Genomic DNA, 14,747 nt, shown 5'->3' with positions numbered 1-14,747 from the left:
TCATTGCTATTATTTTCAATGAGAGGGGGGAGGCCCTTTAGAATCTGAAGAAGTCATGCATGGTGGTTGCCAGGTCTGAGGTTACTGAGCGTCTTTTAAGTTGAATCCCAGAATTAGGTTTAAGCCAGGCCTGGCTTGTCACAGAGGCAGCTGCCAAAGGGTATAATGTGAGGGGGCTGTAGGGAGACCTCCTGTTCCAAAGTATCCTTTCCATGAGTGCCTGAGAGGGATTGCTATGTGTTTAGAAAACTTCTGAATCTTTCAGAGGTTCCTATTCTAGGTGAAGGATAATGTCTTAACCAGCATTTCTAAAAGAGTTCCGCAAGAGGCTCTGTGGAAGAATGGGTCCTCTGACCAAAAAAGTCTGGGAAATACTGCAAACTCCATCCCTCTATACGATTTACTATTATATGCTGCAGTGCATGGGTACATATTGAAGGCTCTGACAAGTCACGTGGTAAAGAAATCTATTTAACTTCACTCAGAAGCTCTCCTGCTTATTTAACTATGAAATCAAGCTTGCTTTCTTTTTTTCCCCCAATTGTTGCAAAATTCCTAATGACATGATCTGGAAGTAGTATTTCATAGAACATGCTTTTCAAGTGCTCCCTTAGCTATTATTAGCTATCACCGTAACAGGGATGAATTTTCAGCTAAGCATGGGGCACAAAGGGATACGCATGAAGGAATGGGGTAGTCACGAGAAGGATAAGGAACGTTAAAGGTGACCATGAGGGCCCCCAAAGACAATTTCACAATCTTGCGAAGATTTCACAATCTTGCTAAGCTGGTCAGCCTTCTCATTCCAGATATTATTTTGGCTTTGTTTCCCTGCCTAGAAAGCCCAGCTGTTCGATAGCAAGTGGTAGCATCAGCTCGGAAGTAGCATTTTTGCATCTTCGCATAATCTTGGTTTGTCTGGCGTGGGAAGATTAAGGGAACACTCGGATGGCCACATTTGCTCAAATAGATGTGGAAAGAGGAAGGAAGGGAACAGTAAGGGAGAAAAGGGGCAACTGAGGCAACAGAGAGCCAGAAGCTGCTCTGGCCACAGGAAGCTAAGGGCAGAAGGCAGAGGACAGGATGGAGGAAGGAGAGAAAAGTGAGGGGTCGTCACTGCTCAGGTAGAAGGTAACAAACCCACCAGCTGCCCAAGCCATGAGGCCGAGGCTGAGGGCTGTGAGACTCCCGAATCGAATTATAAAATCAGTGAGGCCCAAACCTTTGGCTTCCCAAGCCAATCACCAAGAAAAATCAAAGTGGTTTGAAGACACGAACTAAAAATAACAGCCGGGACAGGAGCCTTCCTTTAAGGTACAGATTGCTCTTTCTATCCCGGCGGTGGTGGAATACTGATTCTCATAGGTAGCTTTCTGCCTTTGGGGCTCTCACTGCCCAAGGGTCTGAATTTCCCCAGGTTGTTGGGAGGGCCCTGGGCTACAACAGAGCCCAGTCTGAGATCCTTACTGTGGCCTGCTGCTTTAGAAAACATCACAGTGGTTAACTGAAAGCACAGAGATAGCAGCAGAGAAGGGCCCGGGTACAGTGCAGAAGCCAGAGTGGGGAGGGGCTGGAAAGGGCTTGCTCTTACCGAGGGCTGTCGGATGTCCTGCTTCCTGCAAAGCAGCTAGGAGATCTTTGGCAAGCTAAGGCAACTCAGAAACACTAGAAGCTGAAAATAAGATATACAACACTTTGGGGAGTTTCTCTCACGTTGAAGGATAAAATTAACTGATTCCCCTTCTAGGGTACCTTTTGATTTCTTGTCAGTATCAGTGTAAAACTCACGGGAAAACTCCAAATGTTTTCATAACTTACAATAATTATTTATTAGTCAAAAGGCGGAGGTATGTGTGAGAGATAGGGCAAGAGAACAACTCCCTTTACAAGAACGCAAAAATTCTCAAATTGCTGTTCCGTGGTGCACTTATTTCAGAAAAGTCATTCTGACTGGGGCAAGGCCGTGCTCTGGGACAGAGCCTGGAATTCATCAGTAGATACATTGAAAAAGAAGTTTCTGCCAGACTTCACTTATTCAGGGGAAATGGTTAAAATGATACGTCCAATCTCACGGAGTGTGAATCCCAATATATACAATCCCACTGGCTGGAATGGTGGTCCTGGCCTCTCTTGGGTGAGTTAACAGGGACTGTGACAGCTAAGGACATGAGCCTACACGGCCCTCTGCATCAGAAACAGGTCTCCGACTGGTTTGGGGCCTAGTGGTTCCTTTAGATCGCTCATTCCTTTGCATAAATCAGAATATTACCAGAACCTCCCCTCCTCTGAAACTGGGGCATATTAAAAGAAGAGTATTGGTTGGATGTGTTTCTATATGTTGTGAGCACGTGGAGGAAATAATGATGACCCAGTGGGTGTGGGCCTGTGCTTATGTTGCTGACACCATTTCTCTGACTGTGTTACACAACTGAGATGGTTTGGATCGTCTGAATGGAATAACATGATTGCTCATGGTATTGCACGTCTCCAATTCCAAACCAACACGATGGCAAAAACTAGACGAAAATGTGGAAAGAATAATAAAACACAATGTCACTGAAGTCATGCAAAGAGGGGGAAAAAAAATTTAAAAAAAAATGGGCAAGCCACAGACACCATAAACGAAATAAAAAGCCAGTGCATACAATTCTAAAATCATTCTTACCTTCTTCAGTCATTGTGTCATAATATTTTAGTTTTCCATATGATCCAAGTTCTACAACATCACAGTAAAAGACACAAAGATAAGGAACGAGCTGTAATGCAAGAACTTTGTTTTTACACATTCTCAATTAATCAGATTCAGAGTTACACTGTCAAATTCTGCAACTGTAACTATATAGAGATGTGCAAACATGGGCCATGTGGCGGATGGCTTTCACGACCCACTTTCAGAAATCACTTAAAATATATTATTCCACCGGGGGTAGGACTTGCCCTGCATTCCAGAATAGGACACAGTTATTTTAACATCTGATGAAACAAATACTTGGCAAAGATATCTTCACACCAGGTCCAGCCTAGGCCTATAATTTTTAGAGGTGACATTCCAAGAGAAAGGGCTGGACAAGGGCAATGCCCAGACCCACTGAGGCTTGTAGACACCAGGATTCCTTGCCGTGGAACAGCAGTCCCAGGAGTTCATTTCACAGCTTTTCTCCAATAGAACTACTTCCTAGAGATTAGTAAGGAAGGCTACCTGGGAAAATCCCCAATAAAAAACCAGGTTCTAAACTTCCCTTTCATTTCTAATCTTGTACTTTGGACAGAAAGCACTGAATACCATGGGTGCAGCATGCTTTGGTGTGTGTTGCGGGGGGGGAAGGGGCGGGGGATGGGAAAGGCGTTGAAAGCTCTGGGAGGAAGGGGGAGGCGTATTCCCAGGGAAGGGCACGTGGCCCAGACAGGTGACGGAGCAGCCACAACTCCCAGCTCAGGGCATTGTCTGCTGCTGTACAGACTGCAGGGGCCAGGAGGGCAATCTCCTGGGTGCAGCTCACCAAAGGACTCGGCTGTAATGGAAACCACGGGCGGAAAGCAAGCTCTTCTCAGTCAGCTGGTGGAAGTGGCAGCTTGGGTGGAGGGACGGAGGGGGTGGGGACGCACCATTTCTGTTTTCTTACTTCAGTTCTAAAATAGAAACTTTCATTCTTGTTCATCTGAAAATTCCAGGTTTTCTGAAGCATCATTGTGAGCAGGTTAGAAATATTTTCCCTGGTCATAACAACACTCTCCCAATAAAAATTCAAGAAATTAACGACACTCAAGAGATATTCCTGTGAATCTGTAGAATGCTTCCACGGCTCATTAACTTGGTCGATTGCTAAAAATTCACATGTGAATGAACTAATAACTGATGGGTTTTGTGTACAAAAGGCTTTAGCTTAAAACACAATAATAAATATTCTTCTGCTTATATTATACACATTCTATATATATTCTTTCCCCATGTGCCTAAAATTTTACCTAAAGCTATTTTAACACACCGACACAAAATTATGCCTTGGGGAGAAAAATCACCTCATCTTTATGTTTCTGCAAAATCCTGCCTTTTCTGGATTTTGTTAGATACACGACAAAGGATGCAAGTGCTTCAATAAGAAATTGAATTTTGTGTAAAAACAAGGAAGTTTTAAAAAAAAATGACTTCTGGGGATTGCCTTCTGTAGAAAATTTTTTTTTTCTGGTATTTTAAGAAGAGTAGTCTATTATATATATGACATTGCACAAGTTTGGGATTTTAAAATGATCCAAATACCTTCATAAATATTAAAACACATGTTCATGGTGGCTTTACACATAATCTATGCATTTGTACTTGTGTGTGTGTGTGTATAATCTTGCAGTAAATTGATGAATTATATCAGCCAACTAATTTTTTTGTAACCTCTACTCTTTCCCTGAGGTAAAGCAGTAGAATAAGCAGTTGGCATTCTCTTTACCTGCCGAGGAAACAGAACGTGGGCAGCTCTGTGTTTGCAAAGTTGCGTGTAAACCATATTCTACACAGTGAAGATACATTATTGTATTTTTGTCTTTTGAGATGCAACCTCTCTGTATGCACACACTGGTCTTCATGTCTCAATCCGAAACTTTCAAACATCTGCTTGTGGCAGACGTGATTATTTTTTACCTCCTCTCTCCTGGAGCCAGGTATAAATAAATACAATCATATTCTTTAATTAATTTATTTTTACATAGTCAAAATTGGATCTGTGGGTGACTGACAAAGGTCACACATTCTTGCTGCTGTGGCAATACCTAGATTGTTTCTCAGCTGCTTCCTTGAATGAGGACTGGGGCAGGGGGACAAGAACTGGACAAAACAAATAAAAAAGGAGGCTAAAGGTGGTGGAAGAGAAAGAATAAGAGCAGTGAAGGGCTGAATAACAACAGGTGATGTAGCAACTTAAAGCACAGTGAGCTAGGAGGGCAAGGGAACAATATTTGCCCAAGTGAAGGGAACCATGTTTGTTGCTTACTAAAGAAAGGGCACGCAAGAATGTGAAGGAAACCAGCCTACTGGAATGAAGTTTTTAACACTGACAGCAACGGCATGGTGAGACGGTGAACTCAGCACCTCAACGCTTTCAAATGGTCAGGGCAGCATCCTGGGGCTGGTGGGACAGCATCTCCGAGAGCTGGTGCCTCCCTTCCTTGGACCAGGGGCTCAGGGGGTGTAGGAAGAGGAGTGTGACATGCGACTAGGACAAACATGACTTGCATCCATAAGCCAGGGCGCATCACGCACCTGGCTGGTGTCCCACATACCATGGACACCTCATGGAAAGTGGCCTGAGAGGCATGAACGAAAACTCACCCGGAAGGGGCAATGGCCTCCAGTCAGCACACTCCCCATGGACAGGAGCCAGGGCACCTTTAGCACCGTTGGATTAAGATTCAAACTGCGCCCAATCCAAGCTGAGTTTCTTTGGGATGGGAGGGAGAAGTGGGGGGATTCAAGAGGCTGCTGTTTAGTACCATTGAGCAACGTCCATTACGTCAACTGAGCAAGAGGCAGCCAGGACTGGAAGAGGGATGAATCAGCAGTGAATATCATGCTGGGTACCACCTGGTGCCTCTTCTATGTAACATTTCTCTAAGAAGACATACAGCCTAAGAAAAATTCCAGAACCCAGTGGTTGGTGTTTGAGATGAGCCTATGAGCCGATTGGGAATGCTGTCTAACATGGTGCCCACACTCGCTCATGCTAGTTGGACAGCTGGGTCCACGGGCACCCAAGCTCCCAGACCTCTAGGAGGGCTTGAACCTTTTGTCATTCCTCTGTCCACTTCCTTTCAGGTCTTGTCAGCAACGTCATCACCTGGCTTTAAGGTACCTCTGAATTCCTGTCCATATTTCTTGGTTGACAAGTCAAGGGAAGGATCTTGTCTTTAGTCTCAAAGAATCTGAATAAGGGCTAGTGTTTTGGGCTCCCAATTTCTTCCTTTCTTAAAAAGGGCATGGACACAGATTTCTCCTTCCAATGTTGACCTTCTCAGCTTTACTTTTGAAGCCTCTGGCATTCTTAACCCTTTTCTCAGCAAATCTCCCCAGACAGGAGCAGCAGAAAAGTGACTTCTCACCTTTCAGGCCTCAAAATTCTGATATAAACAACAGAAAGTCAACAGAAGCATCTATGCTGAATTCATTTTGTTAGAATGAAGAATAGAGGTAGAGAAATCAGTGAGAACAAGTATTTATTAAGTGTTGGTTGATGGAAAAAAATGATTAACTTGTTTGTTTTCTTAAATCAAAGAGCTGCTTTATTTTTGATACTGGTTTGAACTGAGTTTGAAGATCTAAAAATTAAGGTTTCTAAACAACAGACAGTAGTTTCTTGGTAAAGTTGTCTAATACCTATCAAGGAGGTGTGTACAGATACCAGATTACATCACATCCATGAAAGGATTATTTTCAGTAGCAAACAGAAGTTAAGAACATAGACTTTGAAGCCAGGGTATAGGTTTGAACCCAAGATTTGCCACTTATTAGCTGTGTGACTCTGAGCAAATTTACCTCTCTGAGCCTTAGTGTCCTCAGTTGTAAAGTGGCATGACTCTATCTACCCCACAAAGTTGTGGTGAAGAGTAGATGAGATAATAACACCCACTAAGCAATCGGTAATGGGCAGCTTCATTATTGCAAGCATCACCAAGAAGAGTGAAAGAGAACCTATGGGACATGGAGCAGAACACTTAGAGAACTTGGTGTTTTACACGGGTTTAGTCTGTTAAAACTAATTCAACAGTACTTATAGAAGTTTAAAATAGCTATTTGTTGCCCAACAATAAAAGATATTTTGCCTTGCTGGGGCTAGAATTAGAAAGAAATTTCTTCGTCAGTCCTGCCCTTCTACTCTCAGATCTATGGGGAATGTCAAAACATGGACCGTAACCATTGGAACAGGATGTAAAAAGCAGACCCTTCATTCATCTGACCACCATGTTCCAGCTTTGGACCTATGCACCTTTCCTTCTAATATCTGCACACAAGACTGTCTCTCCACATGTTGGAGGCTGAGACCCTCTTTGGATTCCTCTTTGGATCTCTCCCAACTAGAACAGTGCTTTTCTCATATCACATGCTCTCCTCGCATTTCCTAAACGAAGCATATAAATGCACAGTTCCCAAATAACAGTGAGGTTTAGGATGCTTTGGTTTGTTGAACTTCCCTGGACTTGCTGAAGTGAGGAAGGCAGGCACTGATGTCTAAGGCTTCTGGACTGCTGATACCATAATATCACTATCAAAGTTCAGGGGGTGGGGTGGGGGAGGGATGGCTTGGGAGGTTGGGATTAGCAGATGCAAACTCTTATACACAGAATGGATAAACAACAAGGTCCTACTATACAGCACAGGGAACTATATTCAATATCCTGTGATAAACCATAATGGAAAAGAATATAAAAAAGAATTTATATATATGTATAACTGAATCACTTTGTTGTAGAGTAGAAATTAACACAACATTGTAAATCAACTATACCTCAATAAACTAAACTAAAAAAAAAAAAAGAGTACTTCTGAGTGAGACAGATAAGAAAGCTAATTCAAAGCTTGGTTCTACTACTTATGAACTGGGTGATCCTCTCTGCACCTTAGTCTCTTCTTCAGTAAAATGGGGACAAGAGCAATCAACACCTATTCTCAGGAGGGTTTTTGGAGGATCAGATAAGAACATGTCTCTATAGCACTTTGTGCTGGGTGGCAGAGGCATCCTTAATAATTGGTAACTCTCTTCATTGTCTGCCAAAGTTCCAACAGGAATATCTATTTCAGCCCAGCATGAGGTTGTTAGATCCTATCAAACTCTAATTATCTCTGCAGGTGGGCACCAATGTCAATGTCAATGCTCAATGTCTGCAAGTCAACAACCCCCACTAGACATCTTAAACATAAGGAAGACTGTCAAAAGGAAAACTTTCAGTTTAATGAAAGGCTGCCCTGGCTAACTTCCAGAACCATGTTTGGCAGTATTAACATTTTAGCCTGAGATGGTTTCCTTTCTTTTTTTTTTAATTTGTGAATTTATTTTCATTATTGAGGTTTTGTGAATGAATAGTATGAGAGTTGTGTATTTGTCATTTTCCGTTCACTCCCTACAAACATAACATTTATATTTGTAGATCTATACAATTTTTAAGTTTTTTGCAGGGTATGTGGGTTGATCTTGCTTCTCTTCTATTCCTGTGTGAAAATTTTTCATCAAAAAAAAAACATGTATAGGCTTCCCTGGTGGCAGAGTGGTTAAGAATCCGCCTGCCAATGCAGGCGACACGAGATCTAGCCCTGGTCCGGGAAGATCCCACATGCCGCAGAGCAACTAAGCCCATGCGCCACAACTACTGAGCCTGCGCTCTAGAGCCTGTGAGCCACAACTACTGAGCCCGTGCGCCACAACAACTGAAGCCAATGCACCTAGAGCCTGTGCTCCGCAAGAAGAGAAGCCACTGCAATGAGAAGCCTGCGCACCACCACGAGGAGTAGCCCCCGCTCGCCGCAACTAGAGAAAGCCCATGCACAGCAATGAAGACCTAGCGCAGACAAAAAAGTATTCTGAGTTAAAAGATATTTCTAATATAGCCCAATTTAAAGCTTTTTGTTTGATTTTACCTAAAAAAGGGCTGCATGGACCACTGAAATTAATTGCTTTCCATTAAAAGGCTTTCTTTGGTCATTATTCTTTTATATCAAATGTTCATGTCAAGGCAAGAAATTTTGTTTTAACTAAAAAAATAAAACTTTAATAAGAGATTGAGGTTAAGTGAGGAAACAACCATATTCTCACTTCAGACTCAAGTCAGAAGAAAAGGAATATTTTAACCTTCAGATTCAAATTCTCACTCAAAAAAAGCTTTTAAAGTACTGACTCATTGCAGAAGCTCTGCTTAACAGTCTGTGGGGGAATGATATTTGTGTGTTAAACTTCCCTAAGAGGCTTCTGAATACACGGTTACCTGGGGACAGCTGTACCCAACATGTGGTAAAACATCTATGTCATATACAAGGTATAAACGGAGGTGGTTTTGCCCTATGGGGTTCTTTTCATATTCGGCTCTTCCAAACTATGCTAACGAGTGCTTCTTTTTCTTCTATGAGATTAAAACCTCTCACTTAGGCTTTTGGAAGCAAGGCAAGAACTTCCCAAATGAAAACAAAGGGCTGAACTTGTGGGTAACCCTCCATCAGCTATTGATGTCAAGTAGGATTTATGTACATACACACACACCACCTCTTAGACATTTATCACCTGATTTTCACGCCCTCTGAATCCAGCCCCTTCATGAAATACTCACTCTTCCTTTTCAAGCTTCCTGCAAACCCAGACACACTGGTTTGTTGCTGCTGTTGTTCTTATCTCCCTCACTTTCTACATGTATCTCCTTGTTGATGTCCATCTGCTGATATCAGCCCCAGTCACTAGGAAATACTGATACTACATTGGTGGCCAAATCAGGGGTCAGAAAGATCCCCAGCAGCTGGCCCAGTGTCTGGAGTACAGCAGCATTCTGATAAAGCACCAATGAACCACAGGGGCCAGGTGTGTAGGTGAGAAAGTGGACTGGGGACGACAATAGGGAGTGGTGAGGATTATGGAAAACTGGCCAGTGCGTGCCTAAAGAGGGGCAGCAGCCAGTCAGCTCCCACTCCATGGGGGAAGGCAGTTACAGTGCTGATAGATCTGATTATTCAAGGGAAGCCAGAGATCCGGACTTTTATGTGAAAATTCCTGATTTAAATGTTGGCAACTAATTCCAAATTAAAAAAAAAAACAAAAACACTCTGGGTCATATTTGGCCCAGCAATTTGTAATCTTTGGTTTAAAATCAGGAGGCTTAGTCCAATTTTCTTATAAATATTAGTTGAATGAATGAATGAAGAAATAAGACCAGTTAGGCTATTGGAACTGGGAGGGGTCCTTGTTAGGTCACCCTTCTCCAGAAGGTCAAGGACTCTGGTTCTCTTCCTTGTCTCCCTCAAGGCTTACCTATCACCTCAGGCTCCTCTGGGACACCAAGGCTGAGTCCATGTCAGGCCAATGGAGCTGCTACGATGCCATGACTAATACCGTCTTTTTTTGCATGTCCTTGCCCATCCAGCTCTGCCATCACATGAGCCAACAGAGTTAATTTTTTAAGACAATCTTCTTTTGGAGAGGAATGAACACTGCCCATTAGGTATAACTGTTCCCAATTATTTTTCTGGGAAATATCTGGAATGTGAAAAACACAATGAAAGGTTCGGAAAGGTAGGTGAGGCTCACAGAGGGAGATGCCATACAATTATATGGGAATTCTCATCCTCGAACAGTGAACAATAATGTGTGGTCACTACTGTGGATCGTCCAGATGGTTCATGATGAAACGCCCAAGCGAGTCCCCAGATACTCCAACTTCTTATAAATTTGTCACCTAATGTGCAGCCTTGCTCCTCTGCGGTGTTGCTTGGCAATGTCAATGGTTACTGATTTCTGTCCTGTGAGGAGCTGACTCAGGCCATATTTCACTGTAATTTACATGCTCTGGATGATCAAGCAAGAAAAATGGGACTATAGGAAGAGCTGCTCTGCTGCTTTCCTTCCGAGGCAGGTTGCGGAGGGGAGAGAACAGGAGCGAGCAAGCAGGTTTCTGGACAGGAGTTTTAAAGAAAAACAGTGAGCCACCAGGCAAGAGAATCAACCCCAGTGTGGTTAAAAAAAAGAGTTCCTGGGCTATTATGAGTGTCCTTTTTTTTTTTTTTTTTTTTTTTGAGGTACGCGGGCCTCTCACTGTTGTGGCCTCTCCCGTTGCGGAGCACAGGCTCTGGAAGCGCAGGCTCAGCGGCCATGGCTCACGGGCCCAGCCGCTCCGCGGCATGTGGGATCCTCCCGGACCGGGCCACGAACCTGCGTCCCCTGCATCGGCAGGCGGACTCTCAACCACTGCGCCACCAGGGAAGCCCCTAAAAAATCTCAATAACAATCTTAAGGTAACTTTAAACACTGAGACTTTGGCAGAATGTTTTTCCCTTTTCCCAAAGGGATGGAGAAAAGCACGTGACAATATAGCATGATGGCCCCATCATTTGTACTGTGGAGCCCCACAGGCTTTGACTTGACAACTAAAACATGTTCTTCATAAGTTTTTTGGGTAGGTAGTGGGTTAAGAAGCTAACATATTCACTAATGACATCTAACATCTTGGGTACTTTTTTGCATCTCTGTAAATGGAAAGATTATGTTTACCAAATCAGGCAAAAGGTACTTTCTGATTAAGTCTTATCAAATTTGGGGTGGAGGATACAAACACATTTATTGCTCAGTCTTAAAAGTGGCCAAGTATTCCATTCTCTTCCCCTATCTGTGTTTTAAAGGATTTTTCGAGGTGGCACATACAGATAAGCCCACTGTTTTCTTTCATAGAGATGCGAGCTTGGTTAGATCACATGTGACTAATATCCACAGGGTGGAGCTTTAGGTGATGCTGATACTTCTATAAGCCATACCCACAACCCAACCAGTCACGAAGCCCTATCAATTCTACCCCTAAATATCCTCAATTCTGTCTTTTCTGTTCCATTCCCACTGTCCCTGCCTTAGTAGGAGGCCTTGCTGAGGTTACTGCAATAGTCCTTTTGGAACTCTCATTTCCTAACCTTTCTTACCACCTACCGTCTAGTCCTGGCACCTTTCACCTATCTTTCACGTTGTTACCAGGGTAAGGCTTTCAAAACACCAACTGAACACACACCTCTAAATCCCACGCATACCATCTTTTTGTGTTGGAATTTTATTAGGTCTCCCAACTTACTGAATCACTTGGAACCCAGGTTTGAGGTTCCCTCCTGCAGGCAGCATTCCTGAATGCCCCCCATCCCTAGTGTAAGTCATTTTCTCCCGCGTGTCTGTTCCAAGTATACCCTTCTGTGCGTGCTCATCAAAGGCACCTTAACCTACTTGCTTTCTGTCCTTTAGGGCAAGGAATCCACATACTCATTTTGTTAATGTGAACACCCAGCATAGTTCCTGGCACTCTGTAGGTGTTCAAATGCTGCTGAATTGAATTAAATCTCTATTTAATAGTGCTCTGTTAATCTTCCTCAGCCTAGTTGCCTTTGGTATGGACGTCTATGATTCCTTCCATTTTCGTGTTTTAACTCCACAGTTTCAACTATTCTGTCTTCACTATCTCTGCAGGGAGGAAGTCTGTGATGGGAAAATGCATGCGGCCTCAACTGTTGGAATCCTCTTCATTGCTTCTGTAAAGTAGGAGGATTCACATCAAGCAAAAGTGCCATCAGGAGAGTCCTCCGCACACAGAAGACAAAATGGTGGCAATGGCTCGGAAATGGAGATAAAAAAACAAAACAAAAAATCCCCACTGGTGTGCGGAATGGATGCTGCAGGCTGGCAAGAGAACAATTTGGATGTTCTCCTGGATCCCATCCTGCAGCCTGGCTGGATTCAGAAGAGTCTGCCAGGCAGAGAGAATCAGTGCTAAATTATATCCAGCCATTGGGTCAGCACAGCTGAGTTTCTATCCTCTGATGCATTGAGCATCAAAAAATATCAGAAAAGTATCTTAGAAGAGGAGAGGAAAAACAATAAAATAGACAAACAAACTTCAGCCATCCAAGGGGGAAAAAAGGGCAAGAGATAAGAGAGAAGAATGAGAAGGCAAGAGAATTTAAGAACAGAATGAAATTGAGGGAAAAATGACTGGAAGACAAAGGAAATTAATGCCACTGATGTGGAAGTAATTCAAAGTCAAAACTACCCTTATAATTTTGTATTCTGCACTTCAGTGTTGTTCAGGATGTCACTGCATTGAATACCTGGCTCCTTCCCACAATAGAAACAATCACCCCAAATTATGGAAAACTTAAAGGATCAAATTTAAAGTAGAAAGAATGTTCATGCAATCCTCTAAGTTTCATTGACGTGTAAATCCATTTACCATCACTCCTACTTAAATACCATACTACAAAAAATGGGACCATACGAGTGAGTTTAAAATCCAGGATGCAAAGATTGGGTAAAAGATTAAGATACGTTTCCTAAATAGTCCACTATGCGCCTTATATTAAACAGCAAATGCCTGCCAGTGAACCAGAGCTCTGATGACATAGGAGGAAGCAGGGTACTGTAGGATCTTATAACCCCGAACTGCACAAACAGTGCCCTAAGGATGTTTCAGCAGGGTTAAAATATTAGTACAGTAATTGCTTTTGCAGATTTTTATCAATATGTTGGAAAGAGGAATTTTTTTTTTTTTAGTCTGCCAAATATCCTAAAGCTATGGACCCCAGAGGAAACTGGGACTTTTTGGAAGGAAATGAGTTAAGTACCATGTCACATTGATGTACTTCTCATTGTGCAAAGGACAGGAGAATTTGGAAATACAGAAAGTATAATTATTCAATTTCAGGATGACTTTTGCTCAACTAAAAGCCAGATTGCCAAAAAGACCAGTTCCCATCTTATCTTATAGACAGGTGTGGCAGGATCTAAAAAACTGGTACATGGCGAAGAGGCTGCTTTTTAAGGGAAAATAGAGATAAGATACATAATTCAATGACTTACTATTGAACCACTGAAAACTGCCTAAAAATATGACAGCTGCAAGAAAAAAATAAAGAACTGCAAGCAATTTGGAAAACACCTACCTAGAACTAATGATGTATCAAGCACTGTTCTATGTGCTCTGTGAACAGCACTTCACTGAATACACTCAATAGCCTTAAGAGATAGATGCCCTTGTCTTCCCTATTTTACAGAAGAGGAAGCTGAGTTATAGAGAAGTTAAATAACTCACCCAAGGTCACACAACTAGTAAGTGGCAGAGCTGGGGTTCAAACCCAGGTGGCTGGCTCCACAGTGTGTCTGCTGAGCAGCTGCACTATACTCCTCCTCCCACGAGCCTAGTGGGAAGATGCCACCATGAACACACCTAGCGTAGGACAGAGTCTGTCTCAACGGACACATTGCAAGATGCTACCTTTAAGCTCCAAGGGTCAGCTCCTCACCTTCTAATCCTGACTTGCACAAAGAAGATGGGGAACAGTCTTGAGGTCAAGAAAAGAACTTGTAACTTTTTCTAGATAGGAAACTCTGCGTGACCTGCTGTGCCATGAATGGGAATAGGACGCATGGAAAGAGAGATAACAACTGGGTAAAGTTTTTTTCAGAAATGGAAGAGGAGACTTCTCATTACGAAGAGTTTTCTGGAATGAGATGGACTCACCATGATTTTTATTTTCTGCCAATGATGGTGGTTCTGGCCTAAAGGCCTTAGAGTTGAAGCAAAGCTACCTTCGCTACTGGTTCTTTGGGATTAAGTGCCGCCAGCCTGGGAAGTCAAAGAGAGAAATCACCACCACAGAAGTAGCCACAGAGGTTACTGCAACCGCACTGCTGAAGCTCAGCTTCAACAACAGCATTTAAGCTGGTTTTCGGGAAGTTAACTAGTCTGGGGCAAGCACCAGCTTCTGTTCCCCCAGAGACTTACCTACAGTGGGGGCTTGTAAAGAGAAATGTTCCCGAATGGGGTGACTACTTACTCAGCTTGCAATAGGAACGCATTTTGTGAATGAACGAATGAATGAATGAATGAATACATGAACCCACACACAAATAAGAAGCCGATCTGATGTAGAGCCATAAGCTTTATATAAATCACAATGCTGCTGCACTCTTTGAGTGCGTGTGTGTGTGTGTGTGCGCGTGCCCTTGCACACACGTGTATCATATAGTCTCATCTGAGCC

General features: G+C 42.9%; 1 protein-coding gene across 4 annotated transcripts in view; it reads right to left on the bottom strand.

Annotated features, from left to right (window-relative positions):
• SLC24A2 (solute carrier family 24 member 2) overlaps positions 1–14,747 on the bottom strand; it is a 245,728-nt gene that overhangs the window by 71,767 nt on the left and 159,214 nt on the right. For 2 of the 4 annotated variants that reach the window (XM_049711051.1, XM_033439717.2), the window contains one exon: positions 2,666–2,716. The exons of the other annotated variants lie outside the window; for them this stretch is intronic. In XM_049711051.1, the coding sequence (XP_049567008.1) occupies positions 2,666–2,716 (51 nt within the window). The remainder of the gene's footprint in view (positions 1–2,665; positions 2,717–14,747) is intronic. 4 annotated transcript variants of the gene reach the window in all.

This window comes from Orcinus orca, chromosome 6 (genome assembly GCF_937001465.1).
Source record: "Orcinus orca chromosome 6, mOrcOrc1.1, whole genome shotgun sequence".
NCBI lineage: Eukaryota > Metazoa > Chordata > Mammalia > Artiodactyla > Delphinidae > Orcinus > Orcinus orca.
Note: the sequence above shows the minus strand (reverse complement) of the source record. Positions and strands in the feature narration are given on the sequence as shown.